Here is a 19,073-nt window from a genome sequence, read left to right as displayed (position 1 = left end):
TTGAGATATTTTGTGAGGAAGAATGGGCAAAAAATGTCCCTCTCTGGATGTGCAAAGCTGGTAGAGACATCCCCAAAAAGACTTGCAGCTGTAATTGCAGTGAAAGGGGGTTCTACAAAGTATTGACTCCGGGGGGGCGCCATACAAATGTACACCACACTTTTCACATATTTATTTGTAAAAAATGTTGAAAACCATTTATCATTTTCCTTCCACTTCACAATTATGTGACATTTTGTGTTGGTCCATCACATAAAATCCCAATAAAATACATTTACGTTTTTTTGGTTGTAACATGAAAAAATGTGGAAAATTTCAAGGGGTGTGAATACTTTTTCAAGGCACTGTATGTATAGGTAGGGAAAAAAGATGACAGGGAGATCGTGATGATGAGCAGTGAGTAGTATATATATATATATATATATATATATATAATGTATACATGTATAGGATGGACTCGTAGATGACAGTTGTCACATGTTCTGTATGTATACAGAATGGAGGCTGTAATTCAGGGACTGACCACCAGAGGGAGCTTCGTTGTACATAGAGCTACAGACAGGAAGTGATGTCACAGACTGACAGGAAGTTGTCTGTGTGAGGAGGAAGCTGTGAGGTAATGATGGGATTGTATAGACTGTATATAGAGGATGAGGAGAGAAGGAATGGGGTAGAGAAGAGACATTGTGTGTGAGAGAATATTATAGAGGGGGAGGGGATGGTATTATACAGTATAGATAGTATACAGGGGAGGTAATAATATATAGTATACAGATCATATAATGTGGGGGGGGGTAATAGTATATAGTATACAGATCATATAGAGGGGGGAGGGGGAGATAATAGTATATAGTATACAGATCATATAGAGGGGGAGGGGGAGATAATAGTATATAGTATACAGATCATATAGAGGGGGGAGGGGGAGATAATAGTATATAGTATACAGATCATATAGAGGGGGGAGGGGGAGATAATAGTATATAGTATACAGATCATATAGAGGGGGGAGGGGGAGATAATAGTATATAGTATACAGATCATATAATGTGGGGGGGAGGTAATAGTATATAGTATACAGATCATATAGAGGGGGAGGGGGAGATAATAGTATATAGTATACAGATCATATAATGTGGGGGGGGGGTAATAGTATATAGTATACAGATCATATAGAGGGGGGAGGGGGAGATAATAGTATATAGTATACAGATCATATAGAGGGGGAGGGGGGGTAATAGTATATAGTATACAGATCATATAGAGGGGGAGGGGGAGATAATAGTATATAGTATACAGATCATATAGAGGGGGAGGGGGAGATAATAGTATATAGTATACAGATCATATAGAGGGGGGAGGGGGAGATAATAGTATATAGTATACAGATCATATAATGTGGGGGGGAGGTAATAGTATATAGTATACAGATCATATAATGGGGGGGGAGATAATAGTATATAGTATACAGATCATATAATGTGGGGGGGAGGTAATAGTATATAGTATACAGATCATATAGTGGGGGGAGGGGGAGATAATAGTATATAGTATACAGATCATATAGAGGGGGGAGGGGGAGATAATAGTATATAGTATACAGATCATATAATGTGGGGGGGGAGGTAATAATATATAGTATACAGATCATATAGTGTGGGGGGGAGGTAATAGTATATAGTATACAGATCATATAGTGGGGGAGGGGTAGAAGAGATGTTCTGTGATTCTGGTGTTCGGTAAACCTTTCAGTATGAGAAGGTTGTTGTATTTATTGATGGAAGTCATTGAGAAACAACAACAGCAGCAGTAGAGCAGTACACAGTTATCTGTCAGTACCGCCTCCCGGGGAGGGAATTCCATCACAGTCACTGGACAGGGAAGGAGAGGGGGGGGGGGGGAGAGAAATGATGATAAGTGGTGGGGGGGGGTGGAAAAGATAAAGGGGGGGAGAGGAGAAATGATAGAGGGGGGGAGAAGTAATGGGGGGGAAGAGGGAGAAATGATAGAGGAGACAGAGGGAGAAAGGAGAGGGGGGTATAAATGAGGGGAGGAGGGGAGAGGGAGAAATGATGGGGGGGGGGGGGGAATTATAGACAAGGAGAAATGATAGAGCAGGAGAAACAATAGCCGGGGGAGAGAGAGTAGAAATGATAGAGGAGGGAGAAATGACAGAGGGGGGGAGAGAGGAGAACAGAAAGGGGGGGAGAGAGGAGAAATGATAGAGGGGGGGGTAAGGGAGAAATAATAGAGGGGGCGACAAATGATAGAGAAAGGGAGAAATGATAGAGGGGGAGAGGAGAAGTTACGGGGTGGGGGGGGGGAATTATAGAGGGGGGTATAGGGAGAAATGATAGAGGGAGGGAAAGGGAGAAATGATGGTGGGGGAGAGGGAGAAATGATGGTGCGGGGAGGAGGTTAGGGAGGGGTGAGGAAGAAATATTAAGGGGAGAGAGGGAGAAATGATAGAGGAGACAGAGGGAGAAAGGAGAGGGGGGGGTATAAATGAGGGGAGAAGGGTAGGGAGGGGAGAGGGAGAAATGTTGGGGAGACAGAGAAATTATAGAGGAGGGAATTATAGACACGGAGAAATGATAAAGCAGGAGAAACTATAGCGGGGGGAGAGAGAAATAGAAAGAAAAGGGAGGGGCGAGGGAGAAATGTCGGGGGGGGGGGGGGGAGGAAAAAATGATGGAAGTAGGGGGGGGGGTAGAAATGATAATGGGGGAGAGAGAAAGAAAATAGAGGGAAGAGGGAGAAATGTTGAAAGGGGGGGGGGAATTGATAGATGTAGAAGAAGGTGATCTGGTCAGATGAGACCAAAATTGAACTTTTTGCCTTAAAAGCAAAACGTTATGTGTGGGGGAAAACGAACACTGCACATCACCCTGAACACACCATCCCCACCGTGAAACATGGTGGTGGCAGCATCATGTGGTGGGGGTGCTTTTCTTCAGCAGGGACAGGGAAGCTGGTCAGAGTTGATGAGAAGATGGATGGAGACAAATACAGGACATTCTTAGAAGAAAACCTGTTATGCCCTGTACACACGACCGGTTTTGCTGTCAGAATAAACTCCGAATGTTTCTCAGATGGAATTCCGCTCAAGCGGTCTTGCCTATACGCGGTCACACCAAAGTCTGACCATCCAGAACACGGTGACGTACGATGGGACTAGAAAAAGGAAGTTCAATAGCCAATAACCAATAGCTTCCGTCTCGTACTTGCTTCAGAGCATGCGTCGTTTTTGGTCCATCGGACCAGCATACAGACGATCGGTTTTCCCGATAGGAATTGGTTCCGTCAGAAAGATTTAGAACATGTTCCATTTCTAGGTCCCTCAGAATTTTCAAAAAAAAAAAAAGTCAGATGAGGCCTACACACGATCGAAATATACGATGAAAAGCTTCTGACTTTTTATGTTGGACATTCCGCTCGTGTGTACGCAGCATTAGAGTCTGCAAAAGACTTGAGACTGGGGCGGAGGTTCACCTTCCAGCAGGACAACGACCCGAAACATCCAGCCAGAGCTACAATGGAATGGTTTAGATCAAAGCATATTCATGTGTTAGAATGGCCCAGTCACAGTCCAGACCTAAATCACATTGAGAATCTGTGGCAAGACTTGAAAATTACTGTTCACGGACGCTCTCCATCCAATCTGACAGAGCTTGAGATATTTTGCAAAGAATGGGCAAAAATTTCACTCTCTAAAAAAATATTTTCTAGAGATCGTTTACCCCATATGGTGACGTAGAGCTGCACGGTTAGTCGGCAAGAACCGTTATCACAATTTTGACTAAAGTGTTTCCTGATTCTTTCTATGCAAAGAATTCTCTCTGCTCTTCTGAAGCCACAGCCCTCAAAAGAAAAAAAAAACGGGCAGTCTGCCAAGAATCAAAACATTCTTTATCAGTGGAACTTAACCACTTCAATACCGGGCACTTAGACACCTTCCTGCCCAGACCAATTTTCAGCTTTCAGCGCTGTCGCAGTTTGAATGACAATTGCGCGGTCATCCAACACTGTACCCAAACTAAATTTTTTTGATTTTGTTCCCACAAATAGAGCTTTCTTTTGGTGGTATTTGATCACCTCTACGGTTTTTATTTTTTGCGAAACAGATAAAAAAAAGACCGAAAATTCTGAAAAAAATAAAAGTTTTGCTTTTGTTTTTGTTTAAAAATTTTGTAAATAAGTAAGTTTTCTCCTTCACTGATGGGCAGTGATAAGGCGGCACTGACAGGCACTGATAAGGCGGCAGCGATGAGGTGGCACCAATGAGCGGGCACTGACGATGGGCACTGATATGCGGCACTGATGGGCACTGGTAGGCGGCACTGATGGGTGGCACTGATATGCAGCACTGATGGGCATTGATAGGCGGCACTGATGGGCACTTATGGGTGGCACTGATGGCCACTGTTAGGCAACACCTATGGGCACTGAAAGGCTGCACAGATGGGTTCTTATTGGTGGCACTGCTGGGCACTGATAGGCGGCACTACTGGGCACTGATAGGCGGCACTGCTGGGCACTGATAGGCGGCACTGATGGGCACTGATACGTGGCACTGATGGGCATTCCTGGTGGCACTGGCAGTGGTAGGCATGGGAGTGGGCACTGATTGGCAGCTGCCTGGGCATTGATTGGCAGCTGCCTTTGCACAGATCAGTATTTCCCTGGGGGTCTAGGGGGCATACCTGGTGGTCCAGTGTGGCTGGTTTCCCTGGTGGTCCTGGGCGGCTTCCCTGGTGGTCCTGGGCGGCTTCCCTGGTGGTCCTGGGTGGGATCCGAGGGGGGGCTGTGCTGATAAACAATCAGCACAGACCCCCCTGTCAGGAGAGCAGCCGATCGGCTCTCCTCTACTTGCGTCTGTCAGACGCGAGTGATGAAAAGCCGATCACCGGCTCTTCCGAATTACATAGTGATCAGCCGTGATTGGACACGGCTGATCACGTGGTAAAGAGTCTCCGTCAGAGACTCTTTACCTAGATCGGTGTTGCGGGGTGTCAGACTGACACCCCGCAACAACGATCGCCGCGATGCGCGCCCCCGGGGGCGCGCAGCGGCTCAATATCCTGAGGACGTCATATGACGTCCAGTCAGGGTATTGAAACCACTTTGCCGACGTCATTCTGCTATATGGCGGGCGGCAAGTGGTTAAGTATAAACTTTGTAACAATTTGTCAATGGAATAGACTTCTGTGTAAGTGAAAAAAGTTTAAACACGAAACCTTTTTCTGACATTTGTTGGTTTCGAGTTAAAATCATTTTTTTTTTTAGAAAATTAAATAGAACCCACAAACATTATATATATTTTTTTAGTAGACACCCTACAGAATAAAATGGTGGTTGTTGCAATATTTTATGTCACACTGTACTTGCGCAGCGGTCTTTCAAATGCAATTTTTTTGGAAAAAATTACTTTAATGAATTAAAAAAAAAACAAACAAACCAGTAAAGTTCGCCCAATTTTTTTTTGTATAATGTGAAAGATTTTACGTCGCGAGAATTGTGATCTTTTTATTCTAAGCAAAAAAATCGTGATTCTCATTTTGCCCAAAATCGTGCAGCTCTATGGTGACATAACTAAGTATAGTTATGTCACCATAGAGCTGCACGATTTTGGGCAAAATGAGAATCACAGCTTGCCAAATGCTTTGTTGCCATTAATACTTTTTATTTATTTTTTAACAATGCTCTTCAGGAGAGCTCATAGATGGATGTAGCCTGTCCTATGCTGAGTGCACTGTGCAATGTGTCCCCAAAAATTTGAATCCAGAGACCTGCAATCCACATCATCCACATTTTTTTCCCCTTCTACTGAGAGAAGAGGCCGGCCCAGGTCACATGATCACCTAAAGAAGGATGGATGAGGAGCGGAGTGACCGGACCAACAGGATATTAAACCTCACCCTGGAGATCATCTACTTGCTGACCGGAGAGGTGAGGAGGATTCTGGGAGGTCACATGACATCACTCTTATCTCTATTAATAAAACACAGACCTGACCGGAGAGGTGAGGAGGATTCTGGGAGGTCACATGACATCACTCTTATCTCTATTAATAAAACACAGACCTGACCGGACAGGTGAGGAGGATTCTAGGAGGTCACATGACATCACTCTTATCTCTATTAATAAAACACAGACCTGACCGGAGAGGTGAGGAGGATTCTGGGAGGTCACATGACATCACTCTTATCTCTATTAATAAAACACAGACCTGACCGGAGAGGTGAGGAGGATTCTGGGAAGTCACATGACATCACTCTTATCTCTATTAATAAAACACAGACCTGACCGGAGAGGTGAGGAGGATTCTGGGAGGTCACATGACATCACTCTTATCTCTATTAATAAAACACAGACCTGACCGGAGAGGTGAGGAGGATTCTGGGAAGTCACATGACATCACTCTTATCTCTATTAATAGAACACAGACCTGACCGGAGAGGTGAGGAGGATTCTGGGAGGTCACATGACATCACTCTTATCTCTATTAATAAAACACAGACCTGACCGGAGAGGTGAGGAGGATTCTGAGAGTGCTGTGTGACATCATTATTGCCTTTTCTTTGCAGAGTTTTCCTCCATTGAAGTCTGGTGACCATTTAAACATCACAGTACATCCACCTCTCTGCCTTACTCCAGACAGAGTGAATGAGAAGAAGATTCTAGAAGTCACCAAGAAGATGACGGAGCTGCTGACAGGAGAGGTGAGCAGTGCCGGGAATTCTGGGACATTATCCAGTAACAGACAAGGGATGTGTCTGGATGGTGACTGTATCATTGTGTGTGTCAGGTTCCTATAAGGTGTCAGGATGTCACTGTCTATTTCTCCATGGAGGAGTGGGAGTATTTAGAAGGACACAAGGATCTCTACAAGGACGTCATGATGGACAATCAGCCGCCCCTCACATCACCGGGTAAGAGGAGACTTTATTGTAAAGGAGAGAGCAGTACGGAGGGTCCACCTAGATCCCCCATCATCTGATAAACACATAGAAACAATGTATTCAGTCAGTGTGTGTGTTTCCTACAGATGGATCCAGTAATGGGAACCCACCAGAGAGATGTCCCCGTCCTCTGTATTCCCGGGATTCCACACAGGAAGATCACACCATCCCTCACCATCATCAGGTAGATGGAATTGAAGGTCTACAACTCAAAAATAACTCCAATTGATAAGATTATAGTCTTCTATGTAATCTCAGTGGTCACATTTAAAAGATTTATTTTATATCACATATGGTTTTAGGGAGAAGAACAAATTGATATCAAAGTTGAGATAAAAGAAGAAGTGGAGATGTATGTGATTGGTGATCAGCATCCTACGGAGGAGAATAAAATGAGGGTGTTGATTAAACAGGAAGAATCTTCCCTAGATATTTACAAAGGTAAGTAATAGATGCAGACTTTGATATTTCCATTTTAAATATGTTGATTATAATACATGGAGGCCGATTGATAGTGATCAAAATATGGCAGAACTTCATGTCATCATGTCAAAGATTAGACTTCATTATAATTAGTACATCAGAAAAGCAGAAATGCCTTCTATGTTGGTAAAATAGGCTTACCAACCAATCTTACTTTGATCCTGGCGTGTGAACAATTCTGAACATTTTATCTTAAATGATTGTAATTGTGACCCCATGTTAAGCTTTGATTTGAGTGTAATTGTCAGGAGTCAAAGGTCACCCGAAGCCAAACGATATATTCCCAACAAATGAGAAGGACATACTGTACACCATATGAAAGGTCCATCTCCATTCCTCAATATAATGTCATGTTCCCAACAAATGAGGAGGAGATACTGTACACCATATGAAAGGTCCATCTCCATTCCTCTATATGACGTCATGTTCCCAACAAATGAGGTGGAGATACTGTACACCATATGAAAGGTCCATCTCCATTCCTCAATATAATGTCATGTTCCCAACAAATGAGGAGGAGATACTGTACACCATATGAAAGTTCCATCTCCATTCCTCAATATAACATCATGTTCCCAACAAATGAGGAGGAGATACTGTAAACCATATGAAAGGTCCATCTCCATTCCTCAATATAATGTCATGTTCCCAACAAATGAGGTGGAGATACTGTACACCATATGAAAGGTCCATCTCCATTCCTCAATATAATGTCATGTTCCCAACAAATGAGGAGGAGATACTGTACACCATATGAAAGGTCCATCTCTGAATCCAGCTGTGGGCCTTGTTTTTGACATGTAATGTAGTTATTTTCTTGCCTCCTGTGAACCAAATGCCCTCTTTCTTCAAAATGTGCACTTCACTGTCCTCCAGAGTTCTGATCACTTGGCTAGGCGGCTAGGATAAGCTACAAAAACATCCTCAACATTACAGGACACGTTCTAGTGTGTTTAACTGGTTTGGTATACATTATGACTGTGGCACTATAGTGGTCTTAGCATTAGACCTCTTTCACACTGAGGCGGTTTTCAGGCGTTTTGGCGCTAGAAATAGCCTCTAAAAAGCACCTGAAAACTGCCTCCCATTCATTGCAATGAGTGCTTTCACACTCGGGCAGTGCACTTGCGAGACGTTACAAAAAGTCCTGCAAGCGGCATCTTTGGGGGGGCGGCTTGGGAGCGCTATAAACGCCCCTGCCCATTGAAATGAATAGGCAGTGCTTCCAAAGTGCCTTAAAAGCGATTTGAAAGTACCGCAAAATGGGACTTTTTTTTTTTAAGGTCACGTTATCACGTGACCTTAAAAAATCCACCTGCTAGTTCCCCCGAAAAGTGCCGCTAAAGCAGCACAAAAACGACCGGCGCTTTATCAGCGCTGCAGTGTGAAAGGGGTCTTATTGTGGTTGTGTGTCTTAACTACTACTAGCTATACCATGACCTGGACAAATGAAAACCCTGATAGTTAATATTGTGGAATTTTTGCAACAAAGAGATAGACGTAGCCCATCTCCAGGGTCAAGGTGTGCCGTGGTTTCTTCTCCTATGCTGTTTTATCCACTATGTGTTGAAGTCCAGTTAAACCACTAACTTCTAGGACGGGGGTCCTCAAAATTTTAAAACAAAGTGCCAGTTGACTGCCCTTTAGACTTTAGGGGGGCCGGACTGTGACCAGTGGGAGTAGAAAATATCCTGGCATCGGTATGAGTAAAAAATGCCATAGGCTTGGTGGTCAGTGGGTGTAAAAAAATTGCATCTTAGTGTCAATGGGAGGAATAGTGCTCTATCATTGGTATCTATGGGAGGAATAGTACCTCATCATTGGTATCAATTGGAGGAATAGTGCCCCATCATTACTGTCAGTGGCAGGAATAGTGCCCCATCATTGGTGTCAGTGGGAGGAATAGTGCCCCATCATTGGTGTCAGTGGCAGGAATAGTGCCCCATCATTGGTGTCAGTGGGAGGAATAGTGCCCCATCATTGGTGTCAGTGGAAGGAATAGTGCCCCATCATTGGTGTCAGTGGAAGGAATAGTGCCCCATCATTGGTGTCAGTGGGAGGAGTAGTGCCCCGTCATTGGTGTCAGTGGAAGGAATAGTGCCCCAAGGGCCGGATAAAGGCAAGCAAAGGGCCACAGTTTGGAGACCACTGTTCTAGAACAACATACATGGCTCCTGACCACAAAACTAACAATTAACTTGTTTCTTATATATTTCCAATAGATGAATGCGATGAGCTCCTCTGTGCGGGAGACTTCCTTTTATCCCTGGATTATAATACAGAAGACAATGACGACATTATACAGTTTTCAACAGAATCAAACCCTGTTCCTTCAGATATACACCAAAGGCTGTCCTGCGGAGATATACCAATGGAATCCACTTCTACTGACCCGCATACTTTTACCAGCATAGTCCATACAAGTCCTGAAGGTGCAGACAGATCTTCTGATCCTTTTAATTACCTGGGAACCTCTTCCAGAGATTTAGAAACTGTTCTACCAAGACATGATAACATATCCATATCTTCTGATCCTTCTTCTCTCCCAGGAACCTCCTCCAGGGATTTAGTAGCTGTTCTACCAAGAGATGATAACCTACCCATATCTTCTGATCCTTCTTCTCTCCCGGGAACCTCCTTCAGGTATTCAGATACAGTTCTACCAAGAGATGGGAACATATCCATATCTTCTGATCCTTCTTCTCTCCCGGGAACCTCCTTCAGGTATTCAGATACAGTTCTACCAAGAGATGAGAACATATCCATATCTTCTGATCCTTCTTCTCTCCCGGGAACCTCCTTCAGGTATTCAGATACAGTTCTACCAAGAGATGAGAACATATCCATATCTTCTGATCCTTCTTCTTTCCCAGGAACCTCCTCCAGGGATTTAGAAACTGTTCTACCAAGAGATGATAACCTACCCATATCTTCTGATCCCTTTTCTCTCCCGGGAACCTCCTTCAGGTATTTAGATACAGTTCTACCAAGAGATGATAGCCTACCTATATCTTCTGATCCTTCTTCTCTCGCGGGAACCTCCTCCAGGTATCTAGAAACTGTTCTACCAAGAGATGATAACCTACCCATATCTTCTGATCCTTCTTCTCTCCCGGGAACCTCCTCCAGGTATCTAGAAACTGTTCTACCAAGAGATGAAAACCTACCCATATCTTCTGACGTTGATAAAGGTTCAATATTAGAATCACCTCTTGTTGTAGACCATAGATCAAAAACACAAGAGCGTCCATTTCCATGTGCTGAGTGCGGTAAAGGCTTTTCTCAGAAAACGGACCTCCTTCGTCATCAGAGGACCCACACGGGCGAGCGTCCTTTTTCATGTCCGGAGTGCGGGAAGAGTTTCACTTGTAAAAAGGTGCTTCTTGCGCACGAAAGGAGCCACACGGGCGAGCGTCCTTTTACCTGCCCAGAGTGCTGGAAGTGTTTCATAAGGAAAGGAGACCTTCTTAGGCACCTGAGAAGCCACACAGGCGAGCGTCCTTATACTTGCCCCGAGTGTGGGAAATGTTTCGCTCAGAAAGGAGAACTGCTCCATCACCAGAGAATCCACACTGGCGAGCGTCCTTATTCGTGCTCACAGTGCGGGAAATGTTTTACTCAGAAAGGGATACTTGTCGCGCACCAAAGAAGTCACATAGGCGAGCGTCCCTTTTCTTGCCCAGACTGTGGGAAGACCTTCACTCAGAAAGGAGGACTTCTTAGACACCAGAGAATCCACACGGGAGACCGTCCGTTTTCCTGTTCAGAGTGCGGGAAGTCTTTCTTTCAAAAAGGAGAGCTGCTCACACACCAGAGAGTCCACACGGGCGAGCGCCCTTTCTCCTGCTCAGAGTGCGGGAAACGATTTACTCAGAAAGGGGTGCTCCTTGCACACCAGCGAAGCCACGTGGGCGAGCGACCGTTTTCCTGTTCGGAGTGCGGGAAATGTTTCACTCAAAAAGGACATCTTCTTTCCCACCAGAGAAGTCACACGGGGGAGCGTCCCTTTTCGTGTAACGAGTGCGGGAAACGTTTCACGCGGAAGGGGTATCTTCTGAAGCACCAGATCATTCACATGAGCGAGCGTCCTTTTATATGTTCTGAGAGCGGTAAGTATTTACTTCCGGGAGGGGAGCTTCTCAGGCCGACAAAGGAGCGCCCCTTTTCCTGCCTAGAGTGCGGGAAACGCTTCACTCACAAAGGGGTACTTATTGCCCACCAGAGGAGTCACACGGGCGAGCGCCCCTTTTCCTGTTCCGAGTGCAGGAAATGTTTTACGCAGAAGGGGCACCTCCTTTCGCACCAGAAAAGTCACACGGGGGAGCGTCCTTTTTCCTGTTCGGAGTGCGGGAAGTGTTTCATCCGGAAGGAAGCTCTTTTCAGGCACCAGAGGAGCCACACGGGCGAGCGACCGTTTTCCTGCCCGGAGTGCGGGAAGCGCTTCTTGCGGAAAGCGCATCTTGCGGCGCACCAGAGGAGCCACACGGGCGAGCGTCCTTATTCCTGTACGGACTGCGGGAAAAGTTTCCTGGAGAAAAGAAAGCTTCTCGCGCACGTGAGAGTTCACACGGGCGAGCGTCCTTTTCCGTGCGTGGAGTGCGGGAAATGTTTCATGTTGAAGTCACATCTAATTACACATCGAAGGAGCCCCTGCCAGCTGACACCTGCAACAAACGTGCGTGGTGTGGTGTCATCACACGAACTTAATATCGACTTGGGTTTGAGTTGTGTTATTAAGGATGAATAAATATCTTGACGTTTTTTTATATGGATTTATTTTTTATGTTTTTTTGTGTTTATTTTTTTTTTTGTGTTGATGGACTATGATCATGGGTTGTTTGGGAATGCACGGGTTAATGTTTAGCAACATGGCTCATTGTAAAGAGGAATAAGAGATACACTATATTACCAAAAGTATTGGGACGCCTGCCTTTACACACACACATGAACTTTAACCGCTTCCCACCCGCGGTACGTCATAAGACGTCCTTAACCGCTGAAGGACCGAGCCTCTTTCTGAGATTTGTTGTTTACAAGTTAAAAACAGGTTTTTTTTTGCTAGAAAATTACTTAGAACCCCCAAACATTATACTTTTTTTTTTTTCTAACACTCTAGAGAATAAAATGGCGGTCGTTGCGATACTTTCTGTCACACCGTATTTGCGCAGCGGTCTTACAAGCTCACTTTTTTTGGAAAAAATACACTTTTTTGAATTAAAAAATAAGGACACAGTAAACTTAGCCCAATTTTTTTTAAATATATTGTGAAAGATAATGTTACGCCGAGTAAATTGATACCCAGCACGTCACGCTTCAAAATTGCGCCCGCTCGTGGAATGGCGACAAACTTTTTACCCTTAACCCTGTCATGCCTAAGCCTATTTTTGGTGTTTACAAGTTAAAATCTGTATTTTTTGCTAGAAAATTACTTAGAGCCCCCAAACATTATATATATATATATATATATATGTAATTTTTTTAGCGGAGAATCTAGAGAATAAAATGGCGATTGTTGCAATATTTTACGTCACATGGTATTTATACAGCAATGTTTTAAACGCAACTTTTTGGGAAAAGGGACTCCTTCATGAGTTTAAAAAAAAACGAAACAGTAAAGTTACCCCAATTTTTTTGTATAATGTGAAAGATGATGTTACGCCGAATAAATAGATACCAAACATGTCACGCTTTATAATTGCACGCACTCGTGGAATGGCGACAAGCTGCGGTACCTAAAAATCTCCATAGGTGACGCTTTAAAATTTTTTTTTACGGTTACCAGGTTAGAGTTACAGAGAAGGGCTAGTGCTAGAATTATTGCTCTCGCTCTGACGATCGAGGAGATACTTCACATGTGTGATTTGAACACTGTTTACATATACAGGCGCGACTTCCCTATGTGTTCTCTTTGCTGCGCGAGCTCGTGGGGACAGGGGCGCTTTAAAAAAACATTTTTTTTCTTATTTATTTTATTTATTTTTATATTAATAAATTGTGTTTAAAAAAAAAAAATTTTGATCACATATAGAACCCCCGAAAGCCGAGGCCGCACATCTGCGTACGCTTGGCGGGAAGGGGTTAAAAAAATCTCCATAGGCGACGTTTAAAAATCTCTACAGGCTGCATGTTTTTAGTTACAGAGGAGGTCTTGTGCTAGAATTATTGCTCTCACTCTACCGATCGTGGCGATACCTCACATGTGTGGTTTGAACACCGTTTTCATATGTGGGTGCTACTCACGTATGCGTTCGCTTCTGCGCGCGAGCTCGGCGGGACGGGGCGCGTTTAAAAATGTTATTTTTTTTTCTTATTTATTTTACCTTTTATTTTTTATTTTTACACTGTTCTTTTAAAAATATGGTGTCACTTTTATTCCTATTACAAGGAATGTAAACATCCCTTGTAATAGAAAAAAGCATGACAGGACCTCTTAAATATGAGATCTGGGGGTCAAAAATACCTCACATCTCATTTACACTAAAATGCAATAAAAAAACAAAACAATTTTGTCATAAAAAAAAAAAGGCCCTTTAAGAGCTATGGGCGGAAGTGACGTTTTGACATCACTTCCGCCCTGCAATGGTATGGAGACGGGTGGGGGCCATCTTCTCCTTACTCATTTCCATGCCCAGCAAGGGGTAACATCCGATCGCCGCTGCCGATGGCTCTGGTAAGCGGCGGAGGGCACCAGAGCGCGGTGGGAGGGAGGGCCCTCTCCCACCGCCGATAAAAGTGATCTTGCGGCGAATCTGCCGCAGAGACCACTCTTATCGGAAAGCGATAACATCCGATCGCCTCCGCCGCTGCCGACGGCTCCGGTAAGCGGCGGAGGGCACTGGAGCGCGGTGGGAGGGGTGGCCCTCTCCTACTGCCGATAAAAGTGATCTTGCAAATCTGCCGCAGAGACCAATCTTATCGGAAAGCGGACCGCCGGCCGAAGAAGAGGATAACGGGGTTATGGCATCTATCTGCTGCCATAACAACGATATTCCTCTTCAAACTTAGAACGTGTATCGGCGTGTGGCGGTCCGTAAGTGATTAACCGCTTCCCGCCCGCCGGCCGTCATATGACGTCCTTAACTTTAAGCGGTAATATCTGAATGATGGGTGCAGCTACAGGCCTCATTCAGATATCCTCTTTTAGAACCGACAATTCCCTACACCATAAGAACGATCATGGTGGCTGTTCAGCCACTTGATTGTTCTTACGGGCAGCGAGACGGGACGCCCCCCCCCTCCCGCTGCCCCCCAGGGCTTCTCCGGGCTCGCCGCTGCCATCGGCGAACCGGAGAAGGGATCCGCCGCCCCTCTGATGCGGATCATAGAGATTTTTGGCGGACCAGATGGTCCCCGGAGTCTCTATGATCGTTCGGAGGCCGGGCGCAATGTTAGGACGACACTCCCATCCTCTGCATTCCAAAAAAAAAATGGCGCCGCCTCGGCTGGGAAGCTGAGATCGTTTATTTTTTTGTTTTTTAGGCATCCCAGCCTAGAGGTGGGATGTGGGGACTTATTGACCCCCAAACAAAGTAAAGGGGACTTGTCCTGCCATATTCCTATTACAAGGGATGTTTACATTCCTTGTAATAGGAATAAAGTGATAAAAAAAAACTATAATAATAATAAATGTAAAATAACAATAAAAATGTAACACGCCCCTGTCCCCGTCTGCACGAACGCATACGTAAGTCCCGCCCACATATGTAAACGGTGTTCAAACCACACATGTGAGATATCGCCGCAAACGTTAGAGCGAGAGCAATAATTCTAGCCCTAGACCTCCTCTGTAACTTAAAACATGCAACCTGTAAAAAACTTTAAAACGTCACCTATGGGGATTTTTAAGTACCAAAGTTTGGCGCCATTTCCCGAGTGTTTTGGTAGCGTGACATGTTAGGTATCTATTTACTCGGCGTAACATCATCTTTCACATTATGCAAAAAAAGTGGGCTAACTTTACTGTTTTGTTATTTTTTAATTCATAAAAAAAAAAAAAGGCGTTTGAAAAATTATTGTGCAAGATAAAAAGTTGCAATGACCGCCATTTTATTCCCCAGGGTGTCTGCTAAAAAAAAATATATAATGTTTGGGGGTTCTGAGTAAAAAATTGGGCTAACCTTACTGTTTATTTTTTTTTTTTTTAAGCATGAAACATTTTTTTTTTTTTCCCAAAAAAAAATAGTTTGAAAAATTGCTGCGCAAATACCGTGCGAGATAAAAAGTTGCAGTGACCACCATTTTATTCTCCAGGTCTCTGGTAAAAAAAAAACATATATAATGTTTGGGGGTTCCATGTAAATTTTGTAGCAAAAAAATGATGATTTTTACATGTAGGAGAGAAATGTCAGACCTGGCCTGGTTGGTAGGCAAGTGGTTAATGGCATCACAGTCTTAAGCCTCGTACACACGATCGGATTTTCGGCAGGGAATTGTGTGATGACAGACTGTTTGCCGAAAATCCGACCGTTAGTACGCTCCATCAGACGATTTTTGTCCAACTTTCCGCCAACAAATGTTGGATGGCAGGCTAGTAAATTTTCGGTGGTCTGTTTCAGATTTTCGTATCGTGTGTACACAAGTCTGTCACACAAAAGTTCAAAGTACAAACACGCATGCTCGCAATCAATGCTCACCAAACATGACATTAGCGGAAGGAGCCCAAAGGGTGGCGCTCAAGAGCTGAAATTCCACGTAGTACGTCACTACGTTCGTGTTTGTTGGCCGACAATTGTGTACCATTTGTATGCAAGTCAAGTTCCCGGGACACGCCCTTCGGACAAAAGCCTGATGCTCTGTTGGCCAACAATCCGATCGTGTGTACGAGGCTTTAGTCCCAAGGGTCTCAAACTGGCGGCCCTCCAGCTGTTGCAAAACTACAAGTACCATCACGTCTCTGCCTGTGGGAGTCGTGCTTGTTACTGTCAGCCTTGCAATGCCTCATGGGACTTGTAGTCTCGCAACAGCTGGAGGGCCGCCAGTTTGAGACCCCTGCTTTAGTCCGTAGGGTTCAATATTGAGTTGGCCCACCCTTTGCAGCTATAACAGCTTCAACTCTTCTGGGAAGGCCGTCCACAAGGTTTAGGAGGGTGTCTATGGGAATGTTTGACCATTCTTCCAGAAGTGCATTTGTGAGGTCAGGGACTGATGTTGGGACGAGAAGGCCTGGATCACAGTCTCCGCTCTAATTCATCCCAAAGGTGTTCTATTGGGTTGAGGTCAGGACAAGTCAGTCAAGTTCCTCCAGCCCAAACTCGCTCATCCATGTCTTTATGGACCTTGCTTTGTGCATTGGTCCAAATCATTTTGTGGAGGGGGGGGATTATGGAGAGAGGTTGTTTTTCAGGGGTTGGGCTTGGCCCCCCCCTTTTTATTTTTTATGGAAAACTTTTCTTATTGACAAGGAAGAAAAAAAAGTGCTTGTACATTATAAAGTTGGAAGACATAGATGTCAACCATCAACACTTGCATTGAACATGGAATACAGGACCAGGTACAGAGCATAACATCATATGTAAAGCATATCCAAAACTTTATTTAAAAAAAACACAAAACCAGTAAAAAAAAGAAAAACATAGAGCAAAACAAAATAAGACAAAACAGCCCGAGTTTATTGTGGGACGTTTAGCAGAAGTCTCCTTTGTCTACTCTCAGATGCGCAACAGAGAAGTTCCCAAACTCGGGCTATAACCATGATAACTCTAATGCCCCGTATACATGGTTGGACTTTCCGACGGGAAATGTTGGATGTGAGCTTGTTGTCAGAAAGTCTGACCGTCTGTAGGCTCCATCGAACATTTGCTGCCAGAATTTCCGGCCACAAATGTTTGAGAGCAGGTTCCCAAATTTTCCGCCAACTTCACTTGTTGTTGGAAAGTCCAATCGTGTGTACACAAGTCCGTCGCACAAAAGCTCAAGCATGCACGGAATCAAGCAGAAGGAGCCGCACTGGCTATTGAACTTCCATTTTCTTGGCTGGTCGTACGAGTTGTACGTCACCACGTTTGGAATTTCCAACAACATTTGTGTATGCACGACAAGTTTGAGCCAACACCCTTCGGAAAAAAATCCACGGTTTTGTTGTCGGAATGTCCGCTCATGTGTACGCGGCATCAGTGGTCTTATAATTGTAATAACCTATCCATCACTAATTGTGGTGGGGCAAGACGTGTGTTACCAAGCCAACTTTGCCGAATGAGGTTAAATTTGTTTAGCGACGATAAGCCAACTGCTCTCTAAGTATAAAAGAATTAACGTAGGCGATCAAGAAGGCACAGTGGGCGCCAACCAAAAATCGGGCGATTAGCTTTCTAGCTAGGTATAATGACCTGGACACCGTAATATAAATGGGCTTGGCCCCTTAGTTCCAGTGAAGGGAACTCTTGAGGTGTCAGCATACTAAGATATTTTGGACAATTTCATCCTCCCAACTTTGTGGGAACATTTTGGGGATGGCCTCTTCCTGTTCCAACATGACTGCCCACCAGTGCACAAAAGCAAGGTCCATAAAGACATGGACTGAGCGAGTTTGCGGGTGGAGGAACTTCCGAAAACTTGGAATGGCAGGACGGCAAAGCCCTTTGTATGAGGTTGGAACTGTGTAGTCACCCTTTGAAAGGAAGCAGGTGGGGCATAAGCGTGACCTTTACACGGATTGGCAATCTTAGGGCTTGTCATTCCACACTAGCCTCTGATCACAGGCATGCCCGCTGCGACGTACCCGCACCCCAAACTCGAGTGGCACAACGCAAAGGCTGACAGTGAAGCCCCTTTATGTTGTTGGTGCTGCATAGTCATCCTACTAAAGGGTGTAGATCGGCAAGTAATCAGATGCCGGGATCCTGAGTGCATAACAGACATCGCTTGCCCCATTTATACAAACAAGTACTGCCGATTTTAACAAGTGTTGGGTTTTCATTGCATGGCCTGTTTTCATTGTTGACCGTAGTTCTACCTCAATGTTAACTCCTCTGCGGAAGCTGGGAAGGTATAACCTGGGTCAGATGGTGTAAGTGTTTGTCACGTCTGTAACATTTATTATTACTATGTACATAGGATTAATAAATTGCTTTGCCATGACCTCTGCTGTCCTTTCAGACTATCTATGGGAAAAACATGACAGAGAATATCCCCCCTGAGCTCCCTGTGGCATGGTTATCTGATGGATTTTGGGGTACACATGAATAGGATAGAGATTCTCACCAGAACATTACTTTAGACCGTCGTTAAGGTTACACACTGGATGAAGGTTGTAGAAGTTTCCTCTCAATCATATCAGGGGTTTCCAAACTTTTCAGGGCGGCTGCACTGTAGATTTTGCAAAAAATCATGTTCGGAAAAGGATACCCATTAGGGTCCCCTTTACATCTGGGTCCCTATCAGAATCGCCCTTATATCAGAGTGACCCACCCTAAATTACAGTGGCCCACTCATCACGGTCCCCATCATAGTCCTCCCTATACATCATAGTCCCCCCTACATTAGGGTCCTCTTCAGAGCCCCCTTACAGCAGAGTCTGCCTTAGAAGTCCCCCTTACATCATGGTCCCCATCAGAGTCCTCCCTTACATTAGGGTCCCCTTCGGAGCCCCCTTACATCAAAGTCTGCCTTAGACATCCCCCCTTACATCAG

General features: G+C 44.6%; 1 protein-coding gene across 1 annotated transcript in view; it reads left to right on the top strand.

The window, feature by feature from the left end:
* The window catches only part of LOC141106883 (uncharacterized), a 58,957-nt gene extending 46,740 nt beyond the window's left edge, over positions 1–12,217 (top strand). Inside the window, exons 13-18 of the mRNA XM_073597811.1 lie at positions 5,871–5,949; positions 6,588–6,722; positions 6,809–6,932; positions 7,049–7,146; positions 7,265–7,403; positions 9,668–12,217. Coding sequence (XP_073453912.1) covers positions 5,871–5,949; positions 6,588–6,722; positions 6,809–6,932; positions 7,049–7,146; positions 7,265–7,403; positions 9,668–12,192 — 3,100 coding nt within the window. The 3' untranslated portion in view covers positions 12,193–12,217. The remainder of the gene's footprint in view (positions 1–5,870; positions 5,950–6,587; positions 6,723–6,808; positions 6,933–7,048; positions 7,147–7,264; positions 7,404–9,667) is intronic.
* The last annotated feature ends 6,856 nt before the right edge of the window (positions 12,218–19,073 follow it).

Source organism: Aquarana catesbeiana, linkage group LG08, assembly GCF_042186555.1.
Source record: "Aquarana catesbeiana isolate 2022-GZ linkage group LG08, ASM4218655v1, whole genome shotgun sequence".
NCBI lineage: Eukaryota > Metazoa > Chordata > Amphibia > Anura > Ranidae > Aquarana > Aquarana catesbeiana.
Note: the sequence above shows the minus strand (reverse complement) of the source record. Positions and strands in the feature narration are given on the sequence as shown.